The 20,262-nt window shown below is 38.5% G+C and overlaps 2 protein-coding genes across 5 annotated transcripts; one reads left to right on the top strand and one right to left on the bottom strand.

Annotated features, from left to right (window-relative positions):
• LOC133857095 (uncharacterized) lies at positions 1 to 10,967 on the top strand. 4 transcript variants are annotated; one of them, XM_062292214.1, is made up of 13 exons: positions 1 to 299; positions 457 to 517; positions 613 to 702; positions 1,818 to 1,895; positions 1,969 to 2,043; positions 3,644 to 3,696; positions 6,095 to 6,245; positions 7,495 to 7,605; positions 8,014 to 8,143; positions 8,288 to 8,385; positions 9,636 to 9,774; positions 10,436 to 10,488; positions 10,599 to 10,967. In XM_062292214.1, exons 1-13 carry the CDS (start codon positions 187 to 189, stop codon positions 10,689 to 10,691), a joined length of 1,245 nt encoding a protein of 414 aa, XP_062148198.1. In that variant the 5' UTR covers positions 1 to 186; the 3' UTR covers positions 10,692 to 10,967. The 4 variants fall into 4 exon arrangements, with proteins under 4 accessions (XP_062148198.1, XP_062148199.1, XP_062148201.1 ...); XM_062292215.1 differs by having other exon boundaries at positions 1 to 324; XM_062292217.1 differs by having other exon boundaries at positions 1 to 328.
• Positions 10,968 to 11,171: 204 nt separating this feature from the next.
• Positions 11,172 to 14,800, bottom strand: LOC133857094 (multiple C2 domain and transmembrane region protein 10). The gene has a single exon (XM_062292213.1). The coding sequence runs from the start codon at positions 14,411 to 14,413 to the stop codon at positions 11,369 to 11,371; it is 3,045 nt and encodes a 1,014-aa protein (XP_062148197.1). The 5' UTR covers positions 14,414 to 14,800; the 3' UTR covers positions 11,172 to 11,368.
• Positions 14,801 to 20,262: the final 5,462 nt, after the last annotated feature.

The raw sequence follows: 20,262 nt of genomic DNA, 5'->3' as shown, positions 1-20,262 counted from the left end.
GGTACACGCCATTCGCCCACAATCTCCTCGAAGCGGGCCAAAACTAATTCAAGAACGGGAAAATCAGACTCAATCGTCCCAAACACACAGCAACAGAATACGCCTTTGCCCCACCACAGGGCCCAGCTCGACACCGCTTCCAATCCTCTCTCTCTCTCTCTCTCTCTCTTCCTTGTGCAAGCAAGGATGCTCTCGCTCTCCACAATTCCCAATGGCACCACCACGCTCGTGAACTCGCTGAGCTCAGTCCCTCTTTCACTCTCACTCTCACTCTCAGCATCGGCAACCAGCTCCACCAGGTCTCCCTCCTCTTTTTCGTCCTAGGCATGTACGCTTCTGCTCGCATTTCACCTTCTTTCTCTCTTTCTTTTCAATTATCAAGTTCCATTCTCTTACAATTCATGGTTTTGCAATTCTGAGTTTGAATCCGAGTCCACATAAATGTTCTTATTGCAGAAATTTCAGAGTCAAAATGTCGCCCGATTCGCTTCCTCCTTTGCCTCAAAACCGCATCGTGGTGCGTTCCTCTGCATTCCTCTCTCTCGCTCTCTCATATATGTATGCGTGTGTGTTTGTGTAGCTTATAAATGGAGGTACGAATGATGTGGGCAGGTGGGGATAGGGGCGGCGGGGGTGGATTATTTGGCGGCAGTGGCGGCGTATCCGAACCCCGACGACAAGATCAGAACCACCAGCTTGAAGGTTCTTATTTTCTCTCTTTCTTTTTGATTTCGCCAAATTTTAAGAATCTGAAATGGAAGATGATGTGGTCAATGGCCCATCGTATGCCGGGTTTCATTTGATATGTTAAACTGTGCTTCTCTTTGAGATTTTTCTTTCTCTTTCTTTCTTTCTTTTTTTAATCTTTTTGCAATTTAATTATCTTGAAGGGGTATGGCTTCTGGTGACTAGTAAATGACTCGGCTTTGTACTCAATATTAATTTGCTGGGTTGAATCAGTTTTTTTTTTTTTTTTTTTTTTTTTTTTTTTTTTTTTTTTTTTTTTTTTTTAAATAACGGGGAGAAACTAAACATAGATTAGCAAAAACACATAACTCTCGAGTACTTGTCACTCAGAGATTCAAACCTCGACCAACAATGCGGGGGAGCATACCCCTTTGCCAGTTGAGATAATCTCAGGGCACAACTTAGAACATTATTATGCTGATATCCTATATATCGATCATTATTATCTGCGGCAAACTAATATTAGATTATTTTACTATTCCAATATTTTCCCGATATCTTGTTTAGCATGTATTTCATTTTGTTCCTTATTTTGGGGGTTCCATAATTATATAATGTTTTTAATCTATCTGTGCATATATATGCATAAATTCCGTGCGGAGGGGGCGCTTTATACGGGTCCGAAGTATACTTTACAAGGGAAGGTACACGAAGTGGTCATGCCTTGGAGGGATTCCAATTCATAAATAAATAAATATATATATTGTATTTATCAGCCGATAATTTTCTGAGCAATATTTTAAAATACTATTTACATTTCTTAAAACAAATATTGAGGTACCATGAGATATATATCTCGCTAATATTTAAAACATTGGTTTGAAAGATTTAATTATATGAGTTATGGAGCTCATAACTTAATTTAGGTACCCTAGCATTCTCAATGTCAGGTAGTATGATTAATTTCAGCCCTCAGAATCTTGAACACTAAGCAATTTCAATAAGTCACAGCATTGGTTACCCATCTATTTTTGATATTGGTAGCATTAATAGCATCATACTTGGCAAATATAGCTGGTACGGCAGCATTGAAGATGTTATAATTGTGTTTGGGTGCATGGGTTTGTTAGGTTCAAGGAGGTGGAAATGCCGGGAATGCATTAACCTGTGCAGCTCGTTTGGGCTTAAATCCAAGGCTGATTTCCAAGGTTTCAACTTTATCCAACTTAATTCTTTATATTATTTATTTTTTTAACATATTTGTCATTATGAAATCACTAGGCTGCAGATGACGCTCAAGGCAGGGGCATATTGAACGAGCTAGAAGCTGATGGTGTAGATACTTCTTTTTATGTGGTTAGCTTCATATGATAAACCTATTCACATATGAGCTTATGTAATTATGATAACACGTGTTCAACTGGTGATTTAAGAACTACAGCTATATAATTTTTGCTTTTTAATGATTTTGGTATTGATGCATGGTGTTGATTACTTTGTATAAAAAGCTTGCTGCGTATATTTCTTAAAGTGTTGTAATATGAATACCATTTTTCTTGTCTCTTGGTATCACCATTATGGTTTATGCGCATCTGTTTTCATTGCACTGATGTAATTAGCTTTTGGATAATGTGCTAGTAGTAATTTTATGGTTTAACATCATTTTGTTATATTAAGACTTCAAGTAAGTTTTCTAGTTTTGTTAGTATGTCTACATGATGTAAAGAGTTTATGTAGGCTAAAACAGAAATATAGAGATTGCAGTTATTTGCACAAGGCTTTGAAATCAATAAACAGTGAAACTAGCCGCCATCATTGGAATTTATGTTGTCCTTAGAATTGTAAAACTATTGTTTATAAGATGGATCAAAAGTGATAGTAATCAAGAACAGTACCAAGACATGAATGAGTTCATGAGAAAGAAATTGGCACATTTTTTAGGATCGTGAGTCTAATGTGCTATGATTAAAATCCGATCTCTTTTAAATTGGGCTGTAACTTATGTTCCTAATTTTTATTCTTCTAATCTTGTAGTTCTTATTAATTTTTTAGATTTTTGACTCCAATAGGCTGGTTGCTTCTATTATGTATATTTTGTGTACGAAAGCTTTGCCTTTTCTTCTAATAAATTATTATTCATCAAAAAAAGAAGTTCGATGTAGCAGTGACTGAGGACAGGCTTAGACGGGATGCTCCACAAGCACACATTTTTCTCTAAAATTTAGTTGAAGAAAGATTAGTAAAACTGAAACTCATTCATACTTTTGTCATGAGATACTAAAATTAGGTAAGTCAACCCATAAAAATGTAGCTGAAACCTGCATACTTCCACAGACATTCAGTTCATGGTGAAGGTGCTACAAGGATTAGAAGAGTTAAATGAACCCTTCCCAGACCAAATGAAAAATTTCATGTGGCATGGACATGTGGGGTTTAGCATATTTTAAGTCAAACTGCCTGTACTTGTCTAAAGTTTGAACAAATAATTACCTAATACACTTAAATGCAAATTTCAATACTGAAACGGCCAAGAATAAGCAATAAAGGAATTAAGTGATACTTACATCATTAGAGCTACATTAGTTGCCACCCACATGCTTTTCTGATCCTGTTAACTTGGCTTCCACTCCAAAAATTTATTCCAGATGTAGACACTCTGGTTGAATATTTTACAAATCAATCCCTGTTTTGTCATTGCACGTATTTGAGGTTGTATCTTATAGGAATACTTCAATATTAAAGTGCAATATCTTGTACAAGTAAATTCAAAAAGGGAAAAAGAATTAATTATGTCCATTTTTTCCAGTATTTGTCAATAGTGTTGATTCCATATCTATATTGCTATTTTATAGATTTGTCTATTGACTGAATTTGGCTATGACAAGTAACACCAAACTGCTTTGTGATCTTGCATAATTACTTGGTCCTTTTTTGACTCGATCCGTCTTATTTCCAGGTTTCTGAGGGGGGTAATTCACCGTTTACCTATATCATTGTTGACAACCAAACGTGAGGGCCTTTGCCTCTCTCTCTCTCTCTCTCTCTCTCGGCCCTTAGTGAGCTCATTTATTGAGAATATAAAAAGCAGGCTTGTTTCAAGAGTAAAAATGATATGTTGTTGGAGACTATAAATTTTGGGGGAGAATATTTTATTAACCTTTTGTCTAAGGTTCAAGGATTTCCTTGAAGCAAATTTCTTGTTTACAACATGATCGTTGGGGGTTTATCTGTTATCCATAAGTGCTTTAAATCTGATAGTGAATGGATTATATCAGTTTTGCCAATATTCGAGACAAAGTTTACCTATTGTTTTGAAAATAAAGGATTTGGCAATGCCATCTCGACCAATTTCTTTGGAGAGATTAGAAAGGAAAAAAAAAGAAGAAGTTATGCTTGTACTAGTTTTGAGGTATGTCCACTTGACCTCTTCTCTTTCTCCTGCCTTTTGTCCTATTCAATGCATTCTCCATTAGGGAAAAATTGACCTGCCAGAGACCTTATTGTGTTAGTATGTTTTTACTTTTTTTAGTAGGTTCCTTTATTAACTCCCAGTTACCTCAAATAAGCTAGTTTGATCAAGTATATAGTCTCTTTAAGTCTTTAACAACATGACATGAGCCCCCCCCCCCCCCCCCCCCCCCCCTTTTTTTTAATCTTTAACGCATTGAGTCTTGGTAACTTCTAGAATGTCCCGGGATTTTTTTTACTGGACAAGCACTTTCCATCGGCAGCTTTTGACAATGACGTGCATTTGTTGTTTTATCAACAAGATGGCGCCTTCATTGGCTGAAGTCGTATATCATGATATAGAAGGTTATGCTTGCATGGAAATGAATGATAGAAATTTTGAGGATAGAGAGAGGGCCACAGGGGCTATTATTTCTATGTTCTTTGAAACTTTGTATCTTTGGACGGAGGCGTATGTGTCTCTTCTGTCGATAGTTTCTGTGATTTTCTTTTTTTCGTTTTGCTATTTCTAGTTAGATTCATTTTGTACACTTCTTGTGTACTTAGGGGCGTCTCACGCTTTCAATGGGATTTGTTTTATTACTTATAAAAATAAAATAAAAATTAACTAGCGCTGCAAACTATCAAGAGCACCCTATCCAACTTACATACGTATTTCTTGTCCCTCTTTTCTCTCCCTACGAGTGTTGCAAACCGTATTGAGAAACTCCAACGGGATTTCTTTTGGGGTAGGCTAGGTGAAGAGTTCAAATATTACCTGGTGAGTTGGCCCAAAGTGTGCACACCGATCTCTGAGGGTGGGTTGGGGATTAGGAACTTGATAAGGTTCAATCATGGTCTCTTAGCTGAATGGCTTTGGCGCTACGGGCTTAAGAGAGAGACTTGGTAGAGAATGGTGGTGGACTCTTTAAGTATGGAAGTTCATGGGGAGGGTGGTGTTCTAGTGAGTCTGTTGGGATGTACGAGGAGGGGGGAGGGGATGAGAGAAGTTCCATTGTCAAACCAGATTTGAGGTGGTAGATGGCTCCAAGATTGAGCTAAGGATGCTCCTATTGCGACTCATGAATTTTTCTGGAGGTGTCATTCAGTGGAACATGATCTTTGTTAGAGCATCTCAAGATTGGGAGGTGGATGCCTTTGCCTTGTTCTTCACGATATTGAATTTAATCATAATGAGACGGGAAGGGGAAGATAAGTTGTGGTGGGTCCCTTCCAAAAGGAGGTTATTCGGTGTTAAATCCTTCTACAGGGGTCATGGGTTGTCATGATGGCTTTTGTTTCTCTTGGAAGAGTATTTGGAGGACTAAGGTTCCATTGAAGGTGACCTTTTTTGTGTGGTTGGTGGCCTTAGGAAAGATCCATAGCATGGACAATCTTCGGAAGCGGCACGTCATTGTGGTTGATAGGTGTTGTATGTGCAAAAATAATGGAGAGTCCGTGGACCATCTTTTCCTTCATTTTGAGGTTGCTCCTGCCATTTTGATTGTTTCTTCAATCGATTTGGGCTGTCTTAGGTTATGCTTAGATGTATAGTCGATTTGTATGCTTGTTTGTGGATTTCCAGCAACACTCTGAGTGATGTTGTGTGGAAGATGGTGCCTTCGTGCCTTTTGTGGTGTTTATGGAGGAAAGGAACGATAGGTGTTTTGAGGATCGCAAGGGAACTTTGGAGGAGATTAAGTTTTTATTTTTCAACATCTTGTATCTTTGGACAACTACTTATGTTTCTCCCTTAGTGATTAATTATCTTGATTTTCTTGTTCTCTTTGCCCCTAATAGTTAGGTGGCTTCTCTTGTATACTTCTTGTGTACACAGAGCGCCTTACACTTTTTTGATAACTCAATTACTTATCAAAAAATAAATCTTACTAGTTTGCATTTACTAAGGCTCTTCTGGAACTTTTATTGCCAGTTGATTAATCTTGAGTGATATTTTTAGGAAAACTCGTACATGTATTCACACCCCAGGATATCCTCCCATGATACCAGATGACCTTTCCCGTACAAGTTTATTATCTGCATTAGATGGAGCAAGAATTGTCTATTCCGACGGAAGATTGCACGAAACTGCTTTAATTGTTGCACAAGAGGTAATTTTCATTTGTTTTCCTTCTAGTTTCTTTGATACTTCACTCCTAATATTCAGGCCAAAATTGATTCTGCTGTTTGAGGTAGATGGAATAAGAAACCTTTTCGTCATGATAAGATACAAAGTGAAACAAGAAACTAAGATTTTTTTTTTCTTTGATCATGGCACAGTTGTGAACTAAATGTTGATAGTTTGTCCGTTTGTTGTTTCCTCAATTTGGCCATTGTTATGGGCCTAGGCCTGGTATGCATCAGCTGGCCCACTTACCCGTTAAGGTGCTAGGAGGAATGACAGCAGGGGTTTAATTTTCATTTGCGTTTTATGTTTAAGGCTGGGGCGTTTTGATATCATGTACAGCATGCGTCCATTTGCTTTTGTTATTTGCATTCTAGAAGCTGTAGGAACATGATGAGCTGTATAGAATCTAGTGAGCTGTCCCAATTCGGTTAGAATATTTTCTAACCGAATTGGTTATTTAAGAAGAAAGCTCGAGGTAGAAAGGGCATGAAAAAGAATATTACAGCTTGTTGAATTCTGGAGAGATTGGCCTCTCGAAGCGCCAAGAGCTAGTGAATTATCCATCTTTTTTTCCAAAACTCTCTGTTTACACTCTCTTCCCCTTCTCCCTCAAATTCTGACCAGTACAGCCATATGGATCCACAGATTTCCATGTCTTCTTCTTCTTCCTCTTCTAGAAAATGCAAGACTAGGTTCTGATAATATTGTACATGATACTTTCTTACTGTGTATGATATTTTAGCTTGTGCATATGCAGTTTCCTATTTCTAAAAGGCTAAGGTAAGAAGTTGGATTATTCACACCTTATTATTCACACCTTCATTCGTGGAATGTAACCTGAACTTTCTGTTAATGATCATTTTTCCTTTGGAGAAAGAGTGCCAGCTCATCATGAGAATAGGTTTAATCAAGATATCTGCAAAAAGGTGTTATATATTATTAGAAGAATATAAAGCTAGTTTAGGATCATTTGTGGGGAATGTAATTTCACATGGCTCTATAGAGATGATATATATTTGAAATGCAACCCAAATGCATTTACTACTCTGTTGTTGTTGTTGTTCTTTCTCTTTCTCTCTCTCTTTCATAACTCTTAGCATCATATAAGTATTAGAAGTCCACTTTTTTGTAATTGCACATTCTCATTCTTGCTTTCCATCTTGGAGAAATAGTAAGAAAAGTTAATATTAACTAATGGGGAAGTAATCAGTATTTGGATTCTTTCAGAACAGGCAGTTCGCAAGAGTATACCTATTTTAATTGATGCAGAAAGGATAAGGGAAGGGTTGGATGATCTCCTGAAATTAGCTGATTATGCCATATGCTCAGCAAAATTTCCCAAGGCAAGTTGACTAGTCTTCACAAATAACTATAGATGAGAGGCACTTGTATGCACAGATGTTGACTTATGCTAATATTGCATCTTTGGAAGATTAGGTGTTTTCTCAAATTAAGATATCTACTTAGTTTCAAGGCCACCAATCTTTTCTGGAACTTCTGATACCATGTGTTTCTTTTTTTATTATCTTTCCATCTCAATGCAAATATTTTGTGTTAAAGTTTTATGTTCATTTGATTATATTTGATCACTCTTAAAAAATGTATCTGTTCCTCATTTCAATTTTAGTCTTTGTAAGATCCTTTGGCCCATAAGGTTAAACTGTTTATTTTAATGGACACTATATCTACAGATTGCTGCTATTGTATCCTTGCTAATTTCTATGGGAAATCATTGACTTCTTGTGTGATAGGCGTGGACAGGGGCACCATCTGTTCCAAATGCTCTTGTTTCCATTCTTTTGAGATTGCCAAATATCAAATTTGTGATTGTGACCATGGGTGAAGATGGATGCATAATGCTTGAGAGAAGTGTAAATGGCGGTGAGTAAACGCCCTTTTTTCATTGTCAAGGATGAAAATGATATGCAAGCATGGAGTCAAATACTGTCTTATAATCCCAAAGTTCTCTTTGGTTTGATTTGCTCTAATATATTTGGCTTTTCACTGTAACACTTTTTTTGGCAGAGTGTCACCAGACAGAAGAAATTGATGTAGACATCTTATTGGAATCATTAAAGCAGCAAAAAGATGATAGTGTACCCAGCCCAACATGTATTTCATCGGTAATGTAATTTCTAATGTAACCTCAAAACTGTCTCTCTTGTTTAATAGGGCTTTATTTTCTACTTTTATGGTTTAGCTTTAGTCTGTTGTAAGAGACAGGTACAGTTGTGTGCCATGAACTTCAACAATTAATTTCTGTCATATTGTTGAAAACCTGATCTAGGTAGGACAAGGAAGCCTTCATTTGATTCAGAAATGCTTGTGCATGTTGTTGTTGAGCAGATGATGATATGAGCCAAGGGAATTCACCAGGCCTTGCTTCTTGTCCACCATGCCAAAAGTAAACTCTATCAAAAGAATCATAGCTGTTAATTTTAGCATGTTGAGGCCAAAGCACCATGCAGTGCTATGAATTGACTTGAAGGAACTACCTGCATTTATGGTTGTAATGTACAGAACAGATAAGGTAGTATTAGGGAGAAATTAAAGGGAAAACTGCCTTGGCTCTGAAGATGTTCTGCATATATAAGCTCTGCGCCTGATTAAGCTGATTTTTACATGAAGGACATTGAAGGGGACAGCTGGTGCAAGAAATATGTAAAATAAGCCATATTTTGTGCACTAAAACACAGTTGATGAAACCGCCCATGTCATAGGATGCCTGTTTCAATGGCATGGTTATTAAAGATGATGCACCTTTCTTGAATAGTGACAGACAAATTAACTCTGATTATTCAAAGTCATTACCATCTGAAATTGGCCATTACCTAGTGTTTGTCCTTCTAGAGCAAGGCCCTGGGATGGGAGATTGGATGTAGTCCTAACCTTCAGTAGCTTTTGCATGTAGTGGCTACTCTCCAAACTTAAACCCCAACACTTGTGCTCAAAAACATGATACTTTTACCATTATGCCACACAACAGCCCCTAAATTCATTCCTTTCTAATTTAGATTACATCTAATCTACTTAAACCAAAAAATTGACTCTAAATTCAAATATACTCTTTTCAGATGGCCAACCAAAATAAATGAGGAAAAGTGAAACTATGTTTGGTGACCCTTTGTTAGACCTATATAATATGCTGAATAATTTCTTGAATGTTGAAGATTTAAAGCGGGTGTTTTAAGGAGCTGAATATGGTATAATTATATGTGATATTGTTGTTTAATCACCCCCCAAAATATCTGACACTCTAGAAAAATACTTGATTGTTAGTCAGATAGAAATCCAGCATAGTAGAATTAAGAGATCAGTGTCTTCATTTGATAAAGATTTACTGTTACACATCTTTTTGCTTCCGATCGCGCAGTCAGTGACAAGATTGAGAGCAAATGGGATAGGGACAGTATGTGGGAGGTTATTTTTGGGAACGGCTGAGAAGATACCACCATCAGAACTTATCGATACAACTGGTGCTGGGGATGCATTTATTGGAGCTGTTGTTTATGGTATGCAACCATTCAACCTATTTGTTTTTAGTCTGTAGCCTCTGTCTCTGCATGCATATGCTTTTTTGTGTGTGCGCTCTATAATTTTGCCTGTCAATTCTGTTGCTTGTAAATAATAATTTGCCACAGATCATTTCTCCCTGAAGGTTATATCATTTTACATTCAATATCAAGTGACCAGCAGTTCACCTCACAGTCATGCGAGGCGAAGTGCAGGACCCCAGTTGATAATTATGTTTATAATTGTAGAATCAATTTACGTATGTATGTGGTGGGTTCATTAATCCTCTTTAAAGGGTAAGTTGTCCATCTGGACTTATAGTGTATATTGACATTCACATCGACTCTGTTTGTTGACAATACAGGCGTTTTGTCACCCAATTTAACCGGCAGGTCCAGACTTAGAAAAAGCCACTGGTTGGTCCAGACTTCTATGGATAAAGTTAAAGTTAAAGTTGATGCCTCTGCAATATTCTATGTTTTCCATCATCCTCTCACAACTTTTAACAATTATGTCCCTATTTTGAGCAACTTTGTGATAACATCAGATTAACTAGATCTGTTTATCCTCCATGGATTATAACTTTGCCTGCAGTCTTTTTGTATACTTTTGATTGATGGAGACATTGATGACATTCATAATTCTTTGATTTCCTTGTAGCTATATGTGCTGAGATGCCATCAGAAACAATGTTGCCATTTGCAGCTCAAGTGGTAAGTATACTTATTTCCAAGAGTCAAATTAACTGAAATGTAAATCTTGTTGTTATGGGATAGGTAATTGCAAGATAAATTTTTTGTTAATTATGTGGTGCTGATTGCAGGCGGCAGCTAGTTGTAGAGCTTTGGGAGCCCGAACCGGTCTTCCACACCGCACGGATCCATGCCTGGCATCTTTTTTACGTCAGAGTTCTTAAGTGATGATCAAATCTTCGGCAAAGTAAATGGGATGGGATTCAGCATGCAATATGGGCTCTTGCATCCCAGTAACCATTTTTTCTTCTCATTATGACATGGCCATAGTAACTTTTTCAGAATACATCATTTGTATAAAGCAATGAGTGACAAAGTGGCAGTTTTAATTAAACAGCAGCCGATGTGGTTGTATGTCACTGTCTTTGCGTATGCCTGGTGCTGATCTACAGTGATTGAATGTATTTACTAAAGATTATGATCCCATTGGATTCAGATCCCGTGCAAATGAGACTGTCCATTGCGTAATGATGCTATGAGCAGGCTCATCTGAGAGGGAATTCAGGCTCCACCTGTCCAGGCAGGTGCCTGGGCAGCTTGAGCAAGATGGTGCTCGGATGCCCCCTCCCACATGAGGCTGCCCAGTGCATTATTGCACCCCATCCCCGCCCAATCCCCCATTTATGGTCTTTCAAGTACTGGAGTCCCTAAAATTCCATCTATTAAGCATAATTTGCTTCTTGAGCAGGCATAAAGTTTCCTTACATAACAGCAAGCTGACTAAACACAAGAGGAAGGCTACCCATACTACAAAACAAAAGGCCTTCCGCTATGATCACACGTCTATCTATCCCTAGATCCCAAATAATCCTAAACAACAAATTTCATCCACTCCAACAGGCTACAACAAGCTATCAGCACTTGTTGGCAGCCTCCTGAAGAAATTCAATGCTGGAGAAGGCATCTTGCTCCTAAACCTCGGCGGCCTCAGCACATAGAGACCCCACAAAGCTACAACAACCCGAATTGGCACAGCATAGAATCCAACGGCGGCAATCAAGCAAAAGAACACAAATAAGAATGTGGCCCTCGGATCTCGCCAGCTTAGCAATTGTTGGAAACGTTCACCTTGTGTTGCCAAATCACCAACCACGGTTTGAATCCTCCCCGCCACACTTCTCAGCCGATCATACCTCATTCGAATAACCTCTGCGCTTCGAGTTGTTGGGAATGAATCAAATTCCTCATCCAATTCATCAGGATAAACACTCTCAGCATGAGAAAGCCTGGTATCCATGTGGGGTGGGTGACGGGGTCGGGACCGGTATCGCCAAAGTCCCAGAAAGGCCATGTAGAGCAATATGGTAGGGATGATGAGCTCTGGAAGCATGACAAGCACTAGAAAGAACACCACAAACAAGGTGGAGTAAACAGGCTTGTTCCAATTGCGCATTGATTCCACCCAACGGACCATGGCAACAAGGCCAGACACAACATTCATCAGGCGGAAAAAGTTAGCCTTGCTCCTCCTCATGCTCCACATGTGGGAGTCATGATCAAGCATATATTCTACCACCTCTCGGCCCAATGGCGGCTCTGTGCGACTAAGCCGGGACGCGGCCACATTCATAGCCCGGTACCTCAAGCTCTCCAATTGATTCACTCCCAACGGCTGCACATAGTGCATCTTCGGCAGCAATGGCATTGTGTACATGTGCAGCATATTACCCATGTTGGAGCATGAAAACCGGACTGCCAAATGAAGCTCCCCCATCTTCTTGACACCGGAAGAGTGCAGCATTAGAAGCGGGTAAGAATGAGTATAAACTCGATCCGATTCAAGTGTCGATAATCGAATTCGGACTTTCCCAATGCGGGTGTCGCGTGCTCCTCCGGCATTGTTGCTCGTGTTCTTGTCGACCCTGGAATTATCAAACACCCCAATTGCTATCACCGTGCAAGGATCAAACACTTCCCAAGTGTACTGCTCGTTCCATTTGGGCGACAAGTTATCAACCACCGTCCGTGTCCGCACCCATTTCTGCCCATACTTTGCAACACAATAGGCATCCGTAGACCCTCCTTTGCCTTCCTTGATTTTCATCGGCATAAGCCCGGTTGCACCCAGGATTCCCATTTCAAGCACGCCTATGTGGGGCTTCCAGAGCTGCTTAGCCGTCGGCCTGACATCACTGCTATACATTGTGGCCTCATCTAGCACATGGTAACCCCCATCAAGCGAAACGCGTAGATGAATCCTCGGACCAAATCTTGTCACAATCTTCGACTCTCCTGCATTCCCAAACTGACTGTCAAGGTTAAACCACCGAGAAGTCACCGGCTTCTCATCAGTTCGCTTTTCAATCGCCATCACCGGAAGAATAACTCTCCCCACAACCTCGTCCCTCCCCGGCGCAACGCGGTCCTCAACCGAAAGCAACAAGTAATCCTCAAACGGCTCTGCCACGACAAACACCATTTCCTCATTCCAGAAAGGATTTGACAAGCTCCGGTTTGCGCTAGCGGCCGCAATCCTAGTCTTGAGAACCTGGTTTCCCACCTGGGCTTTAGCTGAAAGCTCCGGAAACCTCATCATCGCCGACCCTTTCTCCCCAAGAACAATGTCTTGAGCTTCAATGGCGGATACCCTCAAGTACCAGAGCTTTGGGGAGAGATAAACCTTCGACTTGATCGTGCATAAGCCGTCGAAATGCACGTTAGCCGCCTTGGAATGCCAGGCCTCCGCAAAGGCCTCGTCTGCCTGAGTCCCAAACCATATGGAAACCATTACTTCTGCCTTGGCCTTCTCGCCTTTCTTGTCGTCCATTCTATACCACTGTGGAGCCAACTGACTATCCGGCGGAAGCCGCCTCGGGACCTCGTTTAAATCGAACCATACACGGCCCAAGAAATCATCTTTATTGCTCTCCTTCACTATAATCTCCACCATCGACGACTGAATAGAATCCTTTGAGAAAGCAAAGACTTGGTCCCATTCCACGTTACTCAAGCTCACCCTCTTCGTGATTCCTCTGTAGTTTCCGAGCTTCACTTCAGCCACCAGCTCAGAACCGCCAAAGAGTGATGAAATCTCTCGGGCTTTCACAACTTTAACATACAAGTACTGCACTTGCTCGACGAGGTCATAGGTAGAGCTAGTCTTGTCTTTCTGCAAAGACTCGCCGCCGAGTTGCGGCCGAGTCTCTTTGAGCGAGAACTCGGTCGACCCATTTGAGTACATAGTCGCCCCGCCGCCCACACGGATGCCGGTGACGCCCGGATTAGCGGGACTAGGCCCTGTAGTGACCATAACGGGTTTTATCTCACCTGGGTTTGGCTCGAAAGGCTTTGAATGGTTCTGCGTTTGCTGTGTGTGCTTGTTTTCTTGAACCAGTTGCTGCTGTGCCAATGTCGCCATGGTTGAGCTTGGTCCTTGCAACTTCTTCGTCTTCTTAGAAAACCCAGAAGGAGTAGAACAAGAAGAAGAAACAGAGGGTACTATTCCATTAGGCTCCAAATCTTTAACCTCTTCTTTCACAGAAAGATAAAGCTTCAAGCTTATTTCACCTCTGATATGTGAAAACAGGCTTCTCTTATCAAGGGTGTAGAGCTGGGCAACCTCTTCACCTTCTTTGGCAATGCTGGAACCGGAGACTCTGACTTTCCCCAGAAAGTTTCTGCTGTTGCTGGACCTTCTCTCGTTGAAGACGTTGATCTCTACGGTTCTGTATGGAAGATCGGCTACGTCTTTGACGTGGAAGACGAGCTTTTCGTTCCAAATGGGGTTGAGTTCTTTGTATCTGACTTGGGTCCGGAGCCTCTGGTTCTCAAACTCTACTTCTACGAACGGGGATGATGAACCTTCGCCATCTTTGGGCATGAGGTTGTGCGCTCCTACCACCCCAACCACAAGCTTTTCTTTGCTGTAGCTGTTGGTGCCATTCATGGCTGATTCGTGACGAGTATCGCAGAGACACACAGAGACGGAGAGAGAGAGAGAGAAGATGGAACAGACACAGATGACAAAAGTGTGAGGCTCAAGGAGGGGAAAGCTCAAAAGCCAGTGAAGCAGAAAGAGCGTGCCGCAGAGTTATTCCGCAGAGAAAGCTACAGGAGAGAGTGAGTTGGTAGAAGGGACAGTCAAAAATCTAAGTTCTGTCAAACCGCGTGTTACTCACGCGCCAGTAAACATGGGGCGAAAGAAATCCTCTAGACAGAGTGGATATGGTGGGACCCCCCACAAACATTCTTAACGTTAACCTACCATGTTTAAAACTACTATAAAAGCAAGAAGAAGAAGAAGAAGAAGAAGAAGAGGAAGAAGGGTCAACGGGCTGAACTTCGGGTCGGGTAGATAACAACGTATCCAATTCCAATAGTACTAAGTACAATTATGGTACTTATAGATATGGAGTTAGGACTTTAGGATTATTATATAGCATTCTGGTACGACTATTCATTTCTCATTATCCATTAATTATTGTAGCGTGGCCGTGGAGTGTTTCTCCACAGAATCCATCTTCTTTGTATTTATATCTCTGTCTTCTTCTCTGTGTACAACTTACATCCAATCAATGGATGGTATCCAAAGTGTTTGATATTCAATATTAATTTGTTTATTAAAGTTGTAATATTTTCAATGATTTTAAGGTTTTGAAGTAGCATTTGAGGTTTTTTTTTTTTTTTTTTTTTAAAGTACATACACTCTCAAGTGTAGACTCTTTAATATGGCAGTAAAAATTACCGATAAGTATTGTTTCTCTATCCAAAACAACTTTACACATAGTATTGTTTCTCCATCCAAAATAAATTTAAATATAGTTTCGCAAATTAAATGGCAAGTTCATGCTAGGTTGCGCTAAAGGATCTGCGAAATTGATCGGAGATAAAATTGGCTTGGTTCACCTCTGGAATGTGCAAACTTTGATTCGGATTTAGGTCTCTTGGTGGCTAAGTGGCAGGCTTAGCGGTTCAGGTTCGAGCTAAGATGTTCTGTTTTTTTGCTTGGAAGTTTTTTTTGAGTATTGATTGTATTTTTTGTTTGTTATTGGTCCAAATAACAATTTATAAATAGTTTAATTCATCATAATAATTTATAAAGTGTTTAATTCATCCGGGAAAAAATAATAATAATAATAAAAATCTATCAACCATAAAGATTACGTAAAGCTTTGAAATAATTAAAATACCCATGTTCTTGTGGTTAAAAAATGGGAATTAGAATATCTTAAAATTAAGTTATAAACTTGTTTGTCCTTACATGTGAGTTTCACATTTTTAGTTACAGATTTTAATTTTTAATAAATGTGAAATAATTTTTATGAGACTCACATGTCCAAACAAGTAAAGCGAGTTGTCTAGTATCTATTTGAATAGGTGAATCTCATGAAAGCTCTTTTATATTTAGCAACATAATTAATAATAATAATGGTTAAATACCTTATTGGTACTTGAATTTTAAGCTTTTTTAAAATTTATTATATGAGTTTTCATTTGTTTCATAGATGAATCTGAGTTTAGGGATAAAAACCCGTTTGCTACCTTTGTTACATTTTCCGTCCAAATGTTAACGGTCTGCCATGTGTCAACCGTTGGCATTATATAATCTTTAAAAAAATTATATAAAAAAAATATTGAAAAAAAGAAAAAAAAGAAAAGAGAAGAAGAGGGGTGGCTTGGCAGGTCTGGTTGGGGTGGTTCAGTCACCCCTAATGGTCAAATCCTCTATAAATTTTTTTTGAAGGTTTGCCCATTGGGGGCCAAAACCCATAATTATTATTTTTATTTTATTTTATATAGTTTCACGTGTCAATCCCAACGATTGACACGTGGCAGACCATTAATATTTGGAAAGAAAAATGTAACAGAGGTATTAAACGAATTTTTACTCCTACTTATAAAACAAATAAAAATTTAAATACTAAATTTAAAAAAGTAAAAAATTCTTGTACCAATAGAGTATTTAATAGTAATAATAATGACATCAAAATTTGAAAATCTGTGTCTCCAAACTAGTCTTGAGAGGTGGACGTACAGCCCCTCTCTTAGGCCCAATTTCAGGGGATCCTCCTCCGAAAAAGGGGTCGTCCACTCTGGATTCAAACATGACAAAAATATTTGTTATTGTCGCAGAGCGCGTGGTTTATAAGCGTTGGGGTCGGGTCCGTGGAATCCAGACATGAGGTAAGTAAGAGCGTGCCAGAATCCTCAGAGAATCCGATAGGTTTTAGAGTGAGATGGAGAGAGACGCGTAACCACGAAATCCGAGGTTTTGGAGGGAATTATTTCCTGTTTTTTAGATTTCTTTTTTGTCGTCGCAACTTCGAGGCGCGTGTTTCACGGTACCCGTAACCGTATAACTGTGCGCAGCATGGCTGTCACGTGGGACCCACTTCCTCCCACTGTACTCAACTTTGGGAGGGGCCCACCAGATTTCTTTGCTTTGGCCCATTTCACATTATTTCACACGCGTGGACTACTGTTTTTCTTTTTAATATTTTAATTTTAAAATAAAAAAGAGGGAATGTGTAATTTTATTTTTTATTTTTTATTTTTTAACCGGGAAATTACATTTATTCCTCGTAAATGACTACCTAATTTACAATGGCCCACAAACGGTAAAAAGTTACAATTAATTCTCAATTAATAACCTATCACTCTCACATAACTCTCTCCATTAAGATTTTTTTATTAAATTCGGCAAAAAAATAAATTATGTGCCATAGATTCAAAATAACAATAATATTCTTGCTCTATATATATATATATATATATATATTGCGGAAGGAGACTCACAGCCAAGCACTATGCATCTAGGATCCTCTCTCTTTTGTTGATTTTCAACTGAAGAGAAGCATGTCATTTATTTTTAAGGATATTTTTATAATTTCATATGGTATAAAATTATAAAAATACCCATGTCATGTGTATAAAGGATCGGCTCTTTTTCAGTTTCTCTCAACTTACTGGAGAGGATCTTGATCTAAGCACCATAGCCATGGCTAGGCAGTGCGTCTCCAAGAAGAGATAGATGCCGTAAGTCTTCATGGCCAATTAAGGATAAGTACATTTTTTAGTCGAATGCTTGAAGTTATTATTATCAAATTGTCATTATACTTTCACCATTAATTTATCTTTTTATTCATTCTGCAAAGACTCCATGTTCGAGTCCGGCCTCCTCTAACGCCTTTGCTGTCCACCTCCTCCTCCTCTACTGGCACTGCATCTTCTCCGTCTTCGCCTTTCTCCGACCACCCCCTCTCCATGGTCTCTGCCTCAACTAAGCCCAAGCGCACCATAATAAAAGAATTATATATATAAATTGTCTTAAAAACAATTATATATAGAGCGACAAAATAATATGTATAGCTCCAGCCTCCCCATGTGCACTGGAGAAGGCCAAAAAGAAACGTATGGAAAGCATGCAGTAAGTGGGTTCGGAATTATTGTCCTCTAATTGGTTGGAGCAAATTAAAGTTACATGCATCACCAGCCGGCAGCCACCTTCTGAGACTGCTGTCCTCTAATTGGTCGGACATCGTCGTTTCCATGCAGATATAAACATTCGTTTCCTTTTGTACTTTTGTTTCATGTTTGCTGGACAAGAAGTAGTAATGATTCCATAACTAAATTCTCATTAGCAATCACCACTAAAATCCCTTAGGAATTCACGAATGAATGAATTCTTCCACTTCTGAGTTAAGGCATGATATTGAGTACTTGAAAAAGAAATATTATAAAGTAATTATGCCAATCATTCCTAATCAAAAAAAATTATGCCAATCATTGGACAGGTTAAAAACTAATGTTTATATTTATATTTATATTTACCTAGAAGGCTAGAAGTAAAATTAAAATGTAGATTGTGAATACTTAATTGTTGTTTTCTTTAACATTCTTAACTGCCCTTAACTCATTTTCTACCAACTTAGCAAGGATTGGGTTTTGAGGAATTCAAACATGTGGGAAGATATTTGGCATTTATTAAAGTGGATTATAGAAAATTTCCTTCCAATTAGTTTGGAAGAAATGGATGTCCGACAATGTCTCAATAAAGTACGTAATTAGCTTTATTTGATAACATTTTTCTTCCTCTATTTTCAAAAAAAAAAAAAAAAAATTTAACAAAACACTCAATTACTGTTTTTACAATTATGTAACATCAAAATACTTTTTCAAACATGGAATGGTTTTCTTACTCTTACTCACATTGGACTACGCTTGTGATCCAATGAAATGGGGGCCGTTGGAATGGAAGACCCCGACAGTTGAGGAGGCTAGGCCCAAATTCAGTGGCTCCCCTTGACTCAAAGGCTTTATAGCCACAACTCGGCCAAATGCAGGCCCAATAGGCCCATATCCAAAACAACCTAAGAAATAGACATGCTAGCCACGACCTAAACGAATCACGTCAAAGATTGCACCGACACCGTGATATCACTTTAGAAAATGGCATAACCTCATAAGTAAATGGTCTATAAGATTATAACGTCAGGAAAGAGAATTGCTCAGCCCCAACGGGTAAGGATCAGGCGATTATGGAAAGCATTGAAGACCTCGTGACCAATTCAGCCAAAAATCACTCCTCCATACCCAAAAGGATCATTCTATAAAAACCTCCCAATTAAGCAGGACACCAATGGGTAACCAATTCTCGAATACTCTCTATTATTCTTCGGCAATATTAATTATTGTCTATCGTGCTCTTATTACTCTTGCTTATCACATTCAATTATTATTCATTGTGCTTTGTTTACGGTCATTCTATACGTTATTTCATCTATCTGCTTACTGATTTTAGCATTGGAGGTGGTGCCGTTGACATTTCCTCCCTTTGCACGGCGTGCCACGCCTGATCTTTTGCCTGTCTTGTAAGATTTTGAGATCTCCAACTGCCAAACGTGACAACTGCATTACCAAAACAAAAAACAAAATATACCCTATAAAACTTACTAACAAATATAAATATGTTTCTTACGGATTTGGCTTAAGAGGTGTAAAAGAAATTACAAAAGGTCTCATGTGGTATACTTTCTACCCTCTAGATTTAATTCTCAATTTTTTTACGTGAAAGAAAGATAATAAAATTAAACATGGACCATTAAAAAAATACAAAAAATATCCAAAACTTTTATCGGGCCTATCAATCTGAGAGACAACACTTTGCACGAGAACTCGCATTGTGTCACTGGGAACAGCCAAGGGACAAAAAGGGCAGCAATGCCCGTGCAAAAGTGTTTCCTTCCTTTTTCTTTTTCTTTTTTTAATCTTTCATATTTATTTTCAGTTAATTAATTTTGCCCTATTATAAGTTTACTGTTTTTTATAGTTCTAATTTAAATAAATTTCCTTCTCAAAGTTCGAACTTATCATCAATATAATATTATTTTTTGTCTGATTTTTTTCGTTGATCAAGTGCTATTAAGTATCATATGAGGCATGAGCTGGATGTTTTTATCAAACTGTGTTGCTTTTTAGATGACATTTTTTATTTTTTTTTGTTTATAAAATGTTATAATGCGATATAAATATGAAATTAGTATTTAGTATTTTTGCGTTTTAATTTGTTTGTTAATGATTTGTTTTGAAAAGAGAAAAACAAAAGGAAGAAGATTTTTTTAATCAAACAAAGTCATATTGTTGAAATCGGCTTATCCTTCATTGCCATGGTTTAAAATATTTTTTATATTTTATAAAAAATATAAGACAGAGTAAAATAGGGAAAGTACAAAAAAAAGAAAAGAAAAATACAATAATTTTGGGTGGTTCCGCTTTGAGGCCAACATTCACCATCAA

Source organism: Alnus glutinosa, chromosome 14 (assembly GCF_958979055.1).
Source record: "Alnus glutinosa chromosome 14, dhAlnGlut1.1, whole genome shotgun sequence".
NCBI lineage: Eukaryota > Viridiplantae > Streptophyta > Magnoliopsida > Fagales > Betulaceae > Alnus > Alnus glutinosa.
The sequence above is the reverse complement of the archived record's forward strand: the minus strand, read 5'-3'. Positions and strand labels throughout refer to the sequence as shown.

Excerpts from the sequence above, each read along its gene's own strand:
- LOC133857095 (XM_062292214.1), top strand. The coding sequence starts at position 187 with ATGCTCTCGCTCTCCACAATTCCCAATGGCACCACCACGCTCGTGAAC. Across the intron at positions 300-456 it reads TCGGCAACCAGCTCCACCAG|AAATTTCAGAGTCAAAATGT; the intron begins GTCTCCCTCCTC and ends TTCTTATTGCAG. Across the intron at positions 3,697-6,094 it reads ATCATTGTTGACAACCAAAC|GAAAACTCGTACATGTATTC; the intron begins GTGAGGGCCTTT and ends TGATATTTTTAG.
- LOC133857094 (XM_062292213.1), bottom strand. The coding sequence starts at position 14,413 with ATGAATGGCACCAACAGCTACAGCAAAGAAAAGCTTGTGGTTGGGGTG.